General features: G+C 39.4%; 1 protein-coding gene across 1 annotated transcript in view; it reads left to right on the forward strand.

Moving 5' to 3' along the window:
• Positions 1-15137, forward strand: part of LOC118222801 (titin-like) — a 202142-nt gene that overhangs the window by 167139 nt on the left and 19866 nt on the right. The window contains exons 191-209 of the mRNA XM_035408658.1: positions 7-303; positions 425-1012; positions 1101-1403; positions 1491-1787; positions 1868-2155; positions 5186-5485; positions 5575-5877; positions 5962-6267; positions 6360-8126; positions 8516-8809; positions 8918-9199; positions 9308-9607; positions 9693-11759; positions 12818-13120; positions 13211-13516; positions 13610-13900; positions 14004-14303; positions 14384-14689; positions 14785-15087. Of these exons, the coding sequence (XP_035264549.1) occupies positions 7-303; positions 425-1012; positions 1101-1403; positions 1491-1787; positions 1868-2155; positions 5186-5485; positions 5575-5877; positions 5962-6267; positions 6360-8126; positions 8516-8809; positions 8918-9199; positions 9308-9607; positions 9693-11759; positions 12818-13120; positions 13211-13516; positions 13610-13900; positions 14004-14303; positions 14384-14689; positions 14785-15087 (9201 nt within the window). The remainder of the gene's footprint in view (positions 1-6; positions 304-424; positions 1013-1100; positions 1404-1490; positions 1788-1867; positions 2156-5185; positions 5486-5574; positions 5878-5961; positions 6268-6359; positions 8127-8515; positions 8810-8917; positions 9200-9307; positions 9608-9692; positions 11760-12817; positions 13121-13210; positions 13517-13609; positions 13901-14003; positions 14304-14383; positions 14690-14784; positions 15088-15137) is intronic.

Here is a 15137-nt window from a genome sequence, read left to right on the forward strand (position 1 = left end):
CCCCAGAAAAGCCAAGCCCACCGCCAAGGTTTGGTGTCACTGAAGTCACAAAAGATAGCATTTCGCTGTCATGGAGTAAACCAGAGCATGATGGAGGAAGCAGAATCACCAGTTATTTAATTGAAGCTGTTGAAAAGGGTCAACAAAAGTGGGTGAAATGTGCCGTAGTAAAAGCTACCAGTCACACTGTCCGAAGCCTAAGGGAAAATGCTGAATACTTCTTCAGAGTTCGAGCTGAAAACCATGCAGGTCTCAGTGATCCCAAAGAAATGATTGTCCCTGTGATTGTAAAAGATCAACTTGGTAAGCAACTTTTGTTGTGTAATTATTTGTGATTTAAATGTAAATTTGTATTTGAAGCTTTATTAATGCTGGTGCAATGTCATGTGTATTCATAAATGTTTTGCATTCATTTAATTTACAGAATCCCCTGAGTTTGACATGAAGAATTTCCCTCATAATACTGTCTATGTGAGAGCTGGATCAAACCTGAAGTTTGAGCTCCCTCTTAATGGAAAACCTATTCCAAAGGTTACACTTTCAAGGGATAAAATTGCTGTGAAATCAACAAAGCGTTTCAACTATGAAGTAAATCCGGAGGGTCTCATTTTTAATCTTCAAGAAAGTGTTGCTAATGATGCAGGCATATATGACATCATTGCTTCTAATACAAGTGGAACTACCAAGTCATTTGTTAAAATTGTGGTTCTGGATAGACCTGGCCCCCCAGCTGGTCCTGTAGAAATTAGTGATGTCACTGAAACAAGCTTAGTCCTCAAATGGCTTCCTCCTACGTATGATGGCGGTAGCCCAGTTACCAACTACGTCATCCTCAGGCGTGAAACTAGCACTCCTACTTGGACAGAGGTGTCATCTACTGTAGCAAGAAGCACAATAAAAATAAAAAAGCTGACTAAAGGAGAGGAGTATCAGTTCCGGATCAAGGCAGAGAATCGATTTGGCATCAGTGATCACATTGATTCTCAGACTGTGACAGCGAAGCTCCCATACAGTAAGTGCATTTATTTGGTGTTTGAGTGATTTTTCATATTTGTATATTATATATTTTATACATTTTTTTTTATGTTATTCTATTTTAGCAATCCCGGGACCCCCATCAACACCATGGGTGCATTTTGTTTCAAGGGAGAGTCTAACTGTCTGCTGGAATGAGCCTGTCTCAGATGGTGGAAACCCTGTGTTTGGATACCATTTACAGATGAAAGAGAGAAGCAGTGTACTTTGGCAGAAGATGAACAAAACTGCTATCAGTACAACACAATTCAGAGTAACAAATATATGCCCTGGCTCAATTTACGAGTTCAAGGTGGCAGGGGAAAATGCAGCTGGCATTGGCAAATTCAGCAAAACATCAGATGAAGTGCTTGCAATTGATGCCTGTGGTAAATTTTCTTCTTTTCTGTGCTAATATTTACATTATGGTTTTTGTAATCACAATGTTCAACCCACAAATGGATTTTGTATTTCAGAGCCTCCAGCCAATGTCCGTATTGCTGAGATTAGAAAGAGCTCTATCAGTCTCACTTGGCAGAAGCCTCCTTATGATGGTGGTAGCAAAATCACTGGCTACTCTGTTGAAAGGAGGGATGGACCTAAAGGCAGATGGACAAAGGCTAATTTCACCAATGTCATTGACACTAATTTCACCGTGTCTGGATTGAACGAGGGAGAATCCTATGAATTCAGAGTCTTTGCTAAGAATGCAGTTGGTTCCATCAGTAACCCATCTCTTATTGCTGGACCAGCCACATGCATTGATACTCAAGGTAAATTGTGCATCTCTGTTAAAATAGTTGAAAATTATGCTTTATGTCATTTAACTAAAATGAAGCTATTCATTTTCCAGGTGCACCAGAAATTGACCTACCTCCAGAATATTTGGATGTTGTCACATACAAAGCTGGAACAGCTATCAAGATTAGTGTGGGAATAATTGCTAAACCCTTGCCCACAATTGAATGGTTCAAGGATGGAAAGGAATTGAAGTCAAGTAGTAAGCTGTCAGTTGAGAGCACCTCAGATACCTCAGGCATCCTCATCAAGGATGCTACTCGTCTGAATACAGGAACATATGAAATCAAAATCAAGAATGCTTTGGGCTCCGCCTCTGCCTCTATCAGAGTACAAATTCTGGGTATGTATTGTGTGTATGAGTCTAGAGTAATTGTATGCAGTACCTTTTTGAATTAAGTAAGACATTTAAGCAAACAGCAATGAGTTACTTTCAAGCCTTAACACAAGAGGATTATTTTATGGATATCAAGGCAGAAGAGGAAATGATAATGGTAAAGGAAGGGGTTTTGAAGGTAATTAAACATTTTAATGGCAGTTGTGTAATGGTAGTTACAGCCATCCTTTCAAATTGGATATGAAGAATTAGTCATCTCTTTGATATCCCCATCTTCCTCTAACTGTCCATATTATTTTATATCTTTCAGAATTATGCAGTAGGCAGAGACAGGCTCAAAACCTTTTTTACATTTTATAGCAGTATCATTGTTACTGGTGTTTTAAGAATAGAGTGGTGAAGTGGGTGTTCATCAGCACAAAGCTTAGGCTATATGAAACCTTTGCAAACAGTAGGTTTGCAGCATTTTTACATTTCAGCTGTGGGAAGTTAATATTAAAATTGTGGTGATTGGGATGTTATTAGGAATAGGGCTTCATCCTTTGATCGTGTGTCTGTGATTTTGCTCCCCATGGCCCTCAAGGCAAAAAGTGTCAAAGCGTCCTTGATCTAACCACTAATTGCCCCCGAAGAGCTGGTTGCATGGCTGCCCTTCGATGTGTGTGAATGGGTGAATGCGATGGGTAAATTTATGCAGCCATAGTTGCAGGAAGAAATACTATATAAATGCAGTATAAATTTGGTATTGCTTTTGATTTAAATTGGATTACATCAAGGAAAATAGATTTCACATCTTATTTGACACCAGTTACATAGTTTACGTCCTTCTGTTTGTTCACACACTCCTTAGTTAGTTTACGCCCCGAGCAGACAATTGCAAATATCAACAAAATGGAGTCAATGGTAGTTTTTTCCTCAGTATGCAGCAACTGAACACTCATTTGTCCACTATACAGTCATTCTTGGATGGATTTGTATGAACTATTGGATATACATTCCATTTGGTGAGGTAGATAATAGGGTTGGGTCGGTTTCCAGTTTAGCCGGTCCGGTCCAGTGTAAAACCGGTTTGATTTTATGCAAACCGACTGAACCGGCATTTGTCATTATGAGACGTAGCCTACTGGCAAATTAAAAAGTAGCCTACATCAACAACCTGTGCCGACGGCGCTAAATCAAACTTGTATTGCATTAGTAATAAACAATATGACAACGTAATTAATATTATGTTTGTTTATAAACGGAGCCACTGGTGTCTGAGTGCAAAAAGGCCGGCAACAAGGAGATCCAATTTCATTATACAATGGCTTGGCTGAATACTCGATTCTGATTGGTCCAAGGGTGGGCCTTATTTCTCAGTAAAGGGACACCTTGGCCTTTTAACAGTTCTAAAATCAATGTGCTACAAAATCCAGCATTCTAAAGCAGTTTAAACAGCAACTTTCGCATTTGAATTGTTGTTACATCCCCTCCCGTTCTCAATGTCCAATTTCACAATTGATGGCAATGTTAAATCACATTTCTAGTTACTGTTGCTGGCTTTACAAATCGGAATTGTCCCTTATTTGGACAGTAGAATAGGCGTTATGCATTTTCATTCGTATGTTTGTGAACGATTGCGTTTATAATAACCGCTGTTTTGACTACAATTGAATAGTTAGCTAGCTAGCTAGCTAGCCGGGATAACAAGCATGCCGTGAGACCATTCTGACCTAAAACCAAGAATTTTAATATTGGCTAGGTGACAAGTGACGGTGAACCTATCATAAAGCTAGCTGGCATTCAAAACCCGTTTCAGAGGGTCTTAGAAAGACGTTATGTATACCCTGTGCGACCACACCATTTAAAAAGCAAGACAGTGCTAGGGAGATTAGTTCGATTGACTTATGGTTTCATGCAGTTTTATTAAATAATGTAATGACAAAAATGACCAAAATTGGTGCTGATTGTATGTTATAAAACGAGAAGGAACTATTTTTTTTGATAGCATCATTGTTTTCATAGAATTAACGACCAGGTTTTTGCTTAACAACGGTGCAAATAGAACTACCAACCAGAGTTTTTGCATAACAACGGTCCAAATAGAACTACCAACCGGAGTTTTGCTTTACAACGGTAAAGCTGCTACACTCTCATTCATGGGCTCTCATTATGTTCCACTCGGGATCGGCTGAGTCACATGCAACGCCTAGTGGTAAAATTTGGTATTACCGGTCCGGTATTTGGCTTAATATCAAACCGGTTTGAAAATTTTTACATCGGCCCAACCCTAGTAGATAACTATATTCAGTTTCACCCCCTCTAACTTACAGTATATGCCCACGCCCACCTGGACAAATTCTTGCCAAACTTCATATTTGGACAAGATGTATCTCAATTCTCCAGATCATGTGTACTTGGTATTGTTTAATTTTGTCATTTGGTTTCTGAGATATAATTTTGGGGGGATTTATCCCCTATTTGTCAAACCATTACAGTTATAACCAACTTTGTTGTAGGCCTCACCCATTTTAAAGTTAATTGCTTAATGGTGGCCATTTTGTTTGTCTCATTAGGCTTACAGTCCATTTGGGTGCGTTTTTCCAATGAACAGGTTTGGGTGCAGATTTATCCACAAACAGAAAAGCCTTTAGGAAAAACAGTTTCTCAAACTGGAGGAAATCTATCCAGATGGACTTTAGTGATTCACATTTGTAGAGGTCATTTGCAAGATTATGCGTACCACATTTAGTGAAAATTGGACGCACATTGTGCAGGTTACTGGTTTTTATAGGTTAAACAATTTTGGTTCTTTAATATAATGCCACCTAGAGGCTGACTGAATTTATATTGTGTGAGCATGTAGCCTCCAAGTAACCTTACCAGTCTGTCAAAGCTTATGTATCTAGCTAGCATTTACCATCTCACAGGAAATTGTGAAAACCTGGGAGGAGGAGAAGAAAAACAATTATAAAATCATACTATAACAAAATAAGCAAGAGTACTTGTGAAATTTCATAACTAATGTGGAATTATGATTTATTTGTCTTTTATTAGATAAACCTGGACCTCCTGCTGGAATTATTCAATTCACAATGGTCACTGCAGACAAGATTGCCTTAATGTGGGATTCTCCAGCAGATGACGGTGGTGCACCAGTAACACATTACATTGTGGAAAAACGAGAGACCAGCAGAACTGTATGGTCTGTCATATCCGAAGAACTGGAAAAATGTCATGTGTCTGTTGACAAACTTCTCAGAGGCGATGAATATGTATTCCGCGTTAGGGGTGTCAACAAGTATGGAATTGGAGATCCTTTGGAATCTGAGCCAGTTATTGCAAAGAATTCATTTGGTAAGAAATTAACAATAACATTTATTATGGTTATTCAACCAACTGTTAAAAAAACTGAAAAAAACGCATTAAAAATATTTTCTTCACAGTAACGCCCGGACAGCCTTCTACGCCTGAGGTCACAGAAATTACCAGAACAACAATGGTAGTGGTCTGGGAGAGACCTGGTGTGGATGGTGGCAGTAATATCACTGGTTACTATCTTGAAAAACGTGAGAAGAAAAGCCTGCGGTGGTTCAGTGTTCTCAAAGATCCTATTTCAGAGACAACATATAAAGTCCACAGTCTTACAGAGGGAAATTGCTATCAATATCGTGTCTGTGCTATCAATAAAGCAGGAGAAGGTCCATTTTCAAATGTTTCTGACTTCTACAAAGCAGCTGATCCAGTTGGTAAGTATGTTTTTTTATCACAAGATTGCAAAAACAATTATTATTTTCTCAGGCACTTACATGTTTTCATATTTTACATTCTAGACCCACCAGATGCACCAAGCAAACTTAAAGTGGTTGACTCAACTAAAACATCTATCACCCTTGGGTGGAGCAAGCCAGAATATAATGGAGGTAGTGAGATCACCAGCTACACTATTGAACAAATGGTGGCTGAAGAAAATGAATGGACTGTCATTAGTTCCAAGGGTGAAGTCAGAACCACAGAGTATGTGGCATCAAACCTTAAACCTGAAATTGACTACTACTTCCGTGTATCAGCTGTTAACTGTGCTGGACGTGGAGAGCCAATTGAGATGACTGAGCCAGTACAAGCTAAGGATATTCTTGGTATGTATTAGTTTTTCAAGTTTAACTATTCAGAAAATAATATTTGCCATAGCAAAATGTAATTTAAAAAAAATTTGCTTTCATTTCTACAGAGGAAGCTCAGATTGATCATGATGTTGCCATGAGAACTCATTATACAGTGAAGGCAGGAACTGATGTGGAGATCATAATTCCACTCAAGGGCAGACCCGCACCAAATGTGACCTGGAAGAGGGGAGATAAGAACATTGACAACGACCCAAAATATGAAATTCATAGCACGGACTCTTCAACTGTCCTGCTCATTCCACAGGTCACTCGTGATGACACAGACAAATATCTTCTTGAAATTGAAAATGGGGTGGGAGAGCCAAAGACATTAGTTGTATCAGTTAAAGTGCTTGACACTCCGTCTGCTTGTCGGAATTTATCTTTGAAGGATGTCACTCGTGGCAAAGTAACACTGAGTTGGGAACCACCTCTTCTCAATGGCGGTGCTGAAGTTACTAATTACATAATTGAAAAAAGAGAGTCAAGCAAAAGAGCGTACTCGACTGTAACAACTAAGTGTATGAACACAACATACACGATCGAAGAACTCTCTGAGAAAGTGTCTTTCTTTTTCCGTGTGGCAGCTGAGAATGAAAATGGTGTGGGTGATAAATGTAGCACAAAAGAGCCAGTTAAGGCAACTGAGACACCTGGACCAGTCAAAGATCTTTCTTTGAAGGACTCCACTAAATCGTCAGTTACTCTACAGTGGATAAAGCCTGATTATGATGGTGGTAGCATCATAACAGAATATGTTATTGAGAAGAAACTTAAGGGTGAAGAGGAATGGACACTTGCAGGCACCAGCAAACATTTGGAATATGAGGTCAAAAAGCTAAAAGAACTTGCAGTTATGGATTTCAGAGTTTGCTCCAAGAATGAGAAAGGACAGAGTGATTTCACAAAAGTTGGACCTATAACAGTGAAAGATTTTATTATTCCACCAGAGGCTAACCTTGAAGATTATCCAAGTGGTGAAATCCGTGTACGCATTGGACATAATGTGCACATTGAGTTACCATATAAGGGTAAACCAAGACCAACCCCACTGTGGTTGAAAGACAATCTACCTTTGAAAGAGAGTGAACAGATCCGCTTTAAGAAAACAGAGAACAAAGTTACTCTCATGATTAAGAATGTACGAAAAGAAAATGGGGGGAAATACACACTGACCCTTGACAACAATTTCAGTAGGAAATCGTTCCATTTACACGTCATTGTTCTAGGACCACCCTCTAAGCCTGTAGGTCCCATCAGATTGGATGAAATACGGGCAGAAAGTATCATAATATCATGGGATGAACCAAATGATGATGGAGGTGGAGATATCACCTGCTACAGTGTGGAGAAACGTGATACTTCCCAGAATGATTGGAAAATGGCTTGTTCAAGTGTAGTAGGGACAACATTTAAAGTACCAAACTTGATAAAAGGAACACAATATCAGTTCAGAGTATGTGCGGAAAATCAATATGGTGTAAGTGAACATTTGCTTTCCCAAAATGTGATAGCCAAACATGAGCATCGACCACCAGGGCCCCCAGGGAGACCAGTTGTGTACAATATTACAAATGATGGCATGACTATTCAGTGGGAAGCACCTATTTATGATGGTGGCTCACCAGTCACAGGATTCCATGTTGAAAAGAAGGAGAAGAACAGTGTCTTGTGGCAGAAAGTAAATATTGTAGTAATAACTGGAAGGGATTACAGAATCCTTGGCCTCATTGAAGGACTGGAATATCAGTTCCGAGTGTATGCACAGAACAATGCTGGCTTCAGCCGTGTCAGCGAAGCATGCAAGCTCGCCATGGCAGTTTCTCCTGTTGGTAAGTTTTTGCATTTAAAAACATATCTATGTTGATATATAATATTTCGGTATTTCTCAGGAGGTGTACTACTAAGTAATTAATCATAGTTTCCTAATTGCTCTGAAGTTACTAAAGTTGCTCATTCTGGGCACTACAAAATAAGTTGTCCTTTTTTTGTTACTGTAAAATAAAGTTATTTTATTCAAAAGGTCTACCTTTTGTTTTGAACATTTCTGAGAATTAATTATTGTATGTAGATTTTCTTGCCCAGTATAGATACAATTAAAAGTATTAAAAGTATCATTCTTCTGTAAATCTAGATTTCAAATGATGTTTTCCTTCCAGAATACTTAATTTGGAATTAACATGTAATAATTGTGACACCCAATATTTTGTTTTCATTTTAGACCAGCCTGGTACACCAGACTATATTGACATAACAAGTGATTCTGTTACACTAAAATGGGATGCACCCAAACGCGATGGAGGTAGCAAAATTGTGGCCTATAATGTAGAGAAACGTCAAGGACAAGGCCGTTGGCTGAAAAGCAACTTCACTGATGTCAGTGAATGCCAGTTCACAGTGATGGGCCTTGCCTGTGGTGAGCGCTATGAATTCAGAGTCATTGCCAGAAATGCCATTGGTACAGTTAGTCCACCTTCACAGTCTTCTGGTTACATTGTCGTCAGAGATGAAAGTGGTAAGTTCAAAAATAATAATTATACTTATGCTGATGAAATAAGTTAAAAGTTAAAAATGCACAAATTTTTTTTAGTTATTTAAAAAAATTTTAACCTTCTGTTTTCAGTTTGTCCAAACATTGAGTTTGGAAAGGAGTACTTTGAGGGTCTTACTGTCAAAGCTGGAGATCCTATTAGGCTTAAAGTCATCATTACTGGGCGACCTGTACCTCAAGTCACATGGCTTAAAGATGGAATGGAAATTGGCAAGAAGTTTGATATCACAACCATCACTGGTTCAAGCACGTTATTCATCAGAGATGCTGATCGTAGTCATCGTGGTGTTTATACTGTGGAAGCTAAAAATAACTCTGGAACAAAGAAGGAGGCTATTAATGTCAAAGTCCTAGGTTAGTATTTGTATATATTTGTATATATTGTTTTTGTTGTTGTTAAATAGAATTACTTGAGTAAAATTAATGTTGAATGAATTAAATATGTTTCCTTTCCCAATGTAGATACACCTTGTGAACCTGAAGGCCCGATTCTTTTCACAAACATCTCAGATGGAATAGCAACTCTGTCATGGAACCCTCCTGCAAATGACGGGTGTTCTGAAATTACCCATTATATTATTGAAAGACGTGAGACTTCCAGAATATCCTGGTCAGTTGTCACAGACAGTTGTGCGGAATGCTCATTCAATGCTACAAAGCTGATCAAAACCAATGAGTACCAGTTCCGTGTGTCTGCAGTTAACAAGATTGGTGTAGGGAGACGACTGGACTCCAGCCCTATCATTGCACAAATTCAATTCAGTAAGTTTAATTAAAATATGACATGTGTGTGTTTAGGGATCAGATGTGTGTGAAAAATGTCTTTAAAATATTTCCTGTCTTGCAGCTGTTCCAGATGCTCCTGGTACACCTGACTCAACTAGCATCACAGGAGACAGCATTACCCTTTCATGGACAGCACCAAAATCTGATGGTGGAAATGAAATCAAACATTATATAATACAACAACGAGAGAAGAAGAGTATACGTTGGGTAAAAGTATCTTCAAAGAAACCAATTATTGAGCCTGCACACAGAGTGACAAACCTTACTGAGGGGATCGAATATGAATTCTGTGTAATGGCTGTAAATGATGCAGGCATTGGACCTGCTAGCAACATATCACTACCAATACTATGTAGTGAGCCAAAAGGCACACCCAGTGCTCCTACTGTGGTGAATGTAACAGATTCCACAAAGACATCTGTTAGTCTAGAATGGACGAAACCACTGTATAATGGTGGAATGGAGATCACTGGATATATCATTGAGATGTGCAAAACGGGTGAAGAAGAATGGAAAAAAGCTAATGTAGAAAATTGCACCAGCACACTATATACTGCAACTGATCTGGAAGATGGTGGAGAATATATGTTCCGTGTCTGTGCTGTAAATAATATTGGAAAGGGAAAAACCTGTGAAATTCCAGACCCAGTACAAGCTGTTGACAGACTTATGGCTCCAGAAATTTGCATTGATGCAAGCTTCAAGCAGACACATGTTGTGAAGAATGGAGAAAGTGTCCATCTTCATATTAATTTCAAAGGAAGACCTACCCCTCAAGCTACGTGGGCTAAAGCAGATGGAGACCTTGGTGTGATGGCAGATATCACTATAACAGAAACATCTAGTACCTTAACCATCGAGAACTGTAATAGATATGATTCTGGACAGTATACACTCTCCCTTGAGAACAGCAGTGGCTCCAAATCTATTACATTTACTGTAAAGGTTCTAGACACACCTGGACCACCAGCTCCACTTACATTCAAGGATGTTACAAGAGGAGCATTGACATTGATGTGGGATGCACCTGCTAATGATGGGGGAGCCCGTATTCTTCATTACATTGTTGAGAAACGTGAGGCAAGCCGTCGTAGTTGGCAGGAAGCTGGAGGAAAATGCATTCATCCAACACTCAAAGTTAGTGGTCTTCTAGAAGGTGTACCATACTTCTTCAGAGTCTTTGCAGAAAACCAGTATGGCCAAGGTGAAGCATATGAAATGCCTGATCCAATTATTGCAACTGCAGAACCTGCTCCACCTAAGAGATTGGATATTGTAGATACAACAGACTCTACTGCTACCCTTGCCTGGTTAAAACCTGAACATGATGGTGGAAGTCGTATCACAGGGTACATTGTGGAAACTAAAGCAAAGGACAGTGACAAATGGATTGTTGGTGGTCACACAAAGAACCTGTACACAGTTATTGAGGGATTAGTGACGAGCACAGAATATGAATTCCGTGTAAAGGCTGCAAATGATGCCGGTTACAGTGAACCAAGAGATGCATTTGCCTCTGTTATCATTAAAGAGCCTCAGATTGAACCAACTGCTGATCTGAGTGGTATCACCAACCAGCTAATTACATGCAAGGCGGGCGGCACTTTCACCATTGATGTCCCTATTAGTGGCAGACCAGCTCCTAAGGTAATGTGGAAGCTTGAGGAAATGAGACTCAAGGAAACAGACAGGGTCTCCATTAAAACCACCAAAGATAGGACCACATTATCAGTCAAAGACTCCATGAGAGGTGATGGTGGCAGATATTATCTCACTCTTGAAAACGTCACAGGAGCTAAGACTTTCACAGTCACTGTCAATGTCATTGGCAGACCTAGTCCACCCACTGGTCCGATTGAAGTTTCATCAATAACATCAGAGTCCTGTGAGTTGTCGTGGGAAGAACCTGAAGATGATGGTGGAACTGACATCACCAACTACATTGTGGAGAAACGGGAATCTGGCTCAACTGCTTGGCAGCTTGTGAATTCAAGTGTGAAACGGACAACACTCAGTGTCTCCCATCTGACTAAATACATGCAGTACACTTTCCGTGTCTGTGCAGAAAACAGATTTGGTGTGAGCAAATCTACTGAATCTGAAACCATTGTTGCTGAGCATCCATTTGGTAAGTGCCACAGCATCATGTATATTTACAAATGTTTTTCAATGTAAAAACAGAAATACGCTATTACATGTGCATGGAAAGTAGGGTATTTTTATGCTTATAAATAAATTGCACAATAGACACAGTGCACAGATTAAACCGTTCTAAACAAATCACTCATTAAAATAGAACATAATATTGCATTACAATGAAGAAAGATAAATAACAATATGAAAAACTTCAACATTTAGCTCAGAACTTGCCACTTTTATTATTACTAAATATTACTATGGCCTACTTTATGTATCATTGTTTTTTGACTTTGTGTGGTTTCTCTTGATTATTGATGGAACTCATTAAATAATTCCACAACATCACACATAACTTTACATATATTCCGATTTAATTTACATGCTATATGGTAATCAAATGAGGATTTTTTCTGTTAAATGCACACAAGGCATCTCTCTTTCAGGATGAAAATGCACGCACTGATTGATTGACTGATTCATTAATTTATTAAGGAATTCTTTTTGCGTTATGCAGACGTTAGATGAGAACACGACATATAACAACACTTCAGTACAGTCTATTCTGTCTATTCAAGGCTGCATACAGTGTCATAACACATAGCAATGCTATCAGACCCACGCGCTCATGCTGCCTACACACAGGAGGAAGTCAAACACAGGCCTGACCATTCTTGTTAGATTTAGCTCCAGTGCAAATAATTATTGTTTTATCATTCTAACAGTATAGTTTATTAGACTGCTGTTATTACCAAAGTCATACATCATGGGATTTTTTTGTCATTTACAAAAAATATATACTTGCTCAGATGATCAAGTGTTCTCCCAACATTCACCTGAAGAGCCCAGAGAGCCAACTCATTCCGGAATGACCCCCCATTAGTCTCGTCCAAATGTTTAGTGGCAGTAGGGAGATTTGTACTTGAATATGCAAGTAAAATGGTTGTACTCAATGCGCTGAAGTTCAGAGCCACAGTTGTGTCACTGTCCAAATATTTACGGACTGCACTGTATCTGAATTTCTGGATTGTGTCTCCCTTTTAATTACAGTTCCACCAAGCCCACCAACACGACCAGAGGTATTCTCTGTCACTGCAAATTCTATGGGAATTCGCTGGGAAGAGCCATTCCATGATGGTGGCAGTAAGGTGAATGGATATTGGATTGAAAAGAAGGAACGTAACACAATCCTTTGGGTGAGGGAGAACAAGATCCCATGCTTTGAGTGCTACTATGAAGTAGCTAATCTTGTTGAAGGCCTTGAGTACCAATTCAGAGTTTATGCAATGAATGCGGCTGGTCTGAGCAAAGCCAGTGAAGCTTCAAAACGGGCAGTAGCACAGAATCCTGTTGGTAAGTGTCTTATAGAGGAATAAGCTAAAATTAAGTGTTTTTTCTTTTTTTCTTAAATTGAGCACATTTTCCAATATATCTTATATTTAGGTCCTCCTGGCAAACCAGAAGTGACTGCTGTGTCAAGCTCCACAGTATCAATAAAATGGTCTGTACCACTTATTGATGGCGGCAGCCCAATTGTTGGATACATTATTGAGCGCAAGCCATACACTGCCACTGGAGAAGGACGCTGGCTGAAGTGCAACTACACAAATGTTACAGAAACAAACTTCACTATAACAGCACTGGGTGAGGAGGAAGAGTATGAGTTCCGTGTCATTGCGAAGAATGGTGTTGGAGTGCTCAGCACACCCTCACCATCAACAGGAGCTGTGATGTGCAAGGCTGAATACAGTAAGATGTTTTGTCTTCTTATTTTGTGTTTCTGTTGTCATCTGTGCCTTTGGAACAAGTGATTTTTACAACATATTTTTATTTCTACTACAGCACCTCCTAAGGCTGAGCTGGTCAGCAAACTTCTCACAGATACTGTCACAATTAGAGCTGGGTCAGACCTTGTGCTTGACGCTGCTGTTGGAGGCAAACCTCAACCAAAAGTCTTCTGGGCTAAAGGGGAGAAAGAACTTGAGCTCTGTGAGAAGTACTGTTTGCAGTACACCAGCACACGTGCTATGGCTATTATCAAGTTCTGTGACAGAAATGACTCTGGAAAGTATGTCCTAACAGTAAAGAATGCCAGTGGTATTAAGACAGCTGCCGTCAATGTTAAAGTACTTGGTAAGTACATATGTGGATGGGGTAATTATCAATAAAATCTGTTCGCGTAGATTTACTTTACTTCTGAATGTACGCACATTTCTAATTAGATTTTTTTTTCCAGATACACCTGGGCCATGTGAGGGCAACATCACAATAAGCAATGTGTCAGAGAACAAATGTACAGTGTCCTGGAATGCACCTTTGGAGGATGGTGGAGACGCAATCTCCCACTACATTGTTGAGAGACGTGATACCAACAGACTGAATTGGGTGATAATGGAGTCTGAGTCCAAGGCCCTTTCTTGTATCATTACCAGAATGATAAAGAACAATCAGTACATATTCCGTGTTAAAGCTGTAAACAAGTATGGACCTGGTGAACCAATACAGTCTGAACCTGTCTTTGCCAGAAACACATTCAGTAAGTTGGCTCATAATTACATCTGTGCAGTACAAATGATCAGATAAGGCCTGTGAAATAATATTCTCTTTATTTTACAGCTGTCCCATCACCTCCTGGACCACCAGAACTTATTGCTGTTGGAAGAGATCATGCTATTATTGAATGGCTGAAACCTGAAAGTGATGGTGGCAGTGAAATTAATACTTACCTTGTGGAGAAACGTGACAGGAAGAGTGTCAGGTGGATCAAAGTTAACAGAGATATTACTACCACAGATACAAGATACAAAATCACAGATCTTCTGGAGGGCAGTATTTATCAGTTCCGTGTCACAGCTATTAATGCAGCTGGTGAGAGTGAACCAAGTGAAATATCATTGTATGCTGTCTGCCGGGAAGCGACATGTAAGTTAAATAAAAATTTCTGCCGGTTTTATTTAAATATATACAACAAATTACAGAATAGCTGACTGACAAAATTGAGTCTTTCTCTATTTCAGCTACTCCTGCACCTCCATCAGTTCCCCGTGTTGCGGATACAACTAAGAGCAGTATTAGTCTGGTATGGACTAGACCAGTGGATGATGGTGGGGCTGAGTTAATTGGATATGTCCTTGAGATGCAAGAGGAAGGAACAGACCAGTGGACCAGAGCTCATGAAAAGAATTTGAGAAACGCAGAGTACACTGCAACTGGCCTTGATAGCTCCAAGAAGTATAGCTTCAAAGTGGCTGCAGTTAATGTCAACGGTGTGGGTGAATTCAGTGAACCATGCACAACAACTGAACCAGTGGAAAGAATCGGTGAGTTGGATTTTTCATAGCGGTATATAACTTAAATTTTGGATGAAATT

This window comes from Anguilla anguilla, chromosome 3 (genome assembly GCF_013347855.1).
Source record: "Anguilla anguilla isolate fAngAng1 chromosome 3, fAngAng1.pri, whole genome shotgun sequence".
In the NCBI taxonomy this organism is placed as follows: domain Eukaryota; kingdom Metazoa; phylum Chordata; class Actinopteri; order Anguilliformes; family Anguillidae; genus Anguilla; species Anguilla anguilla.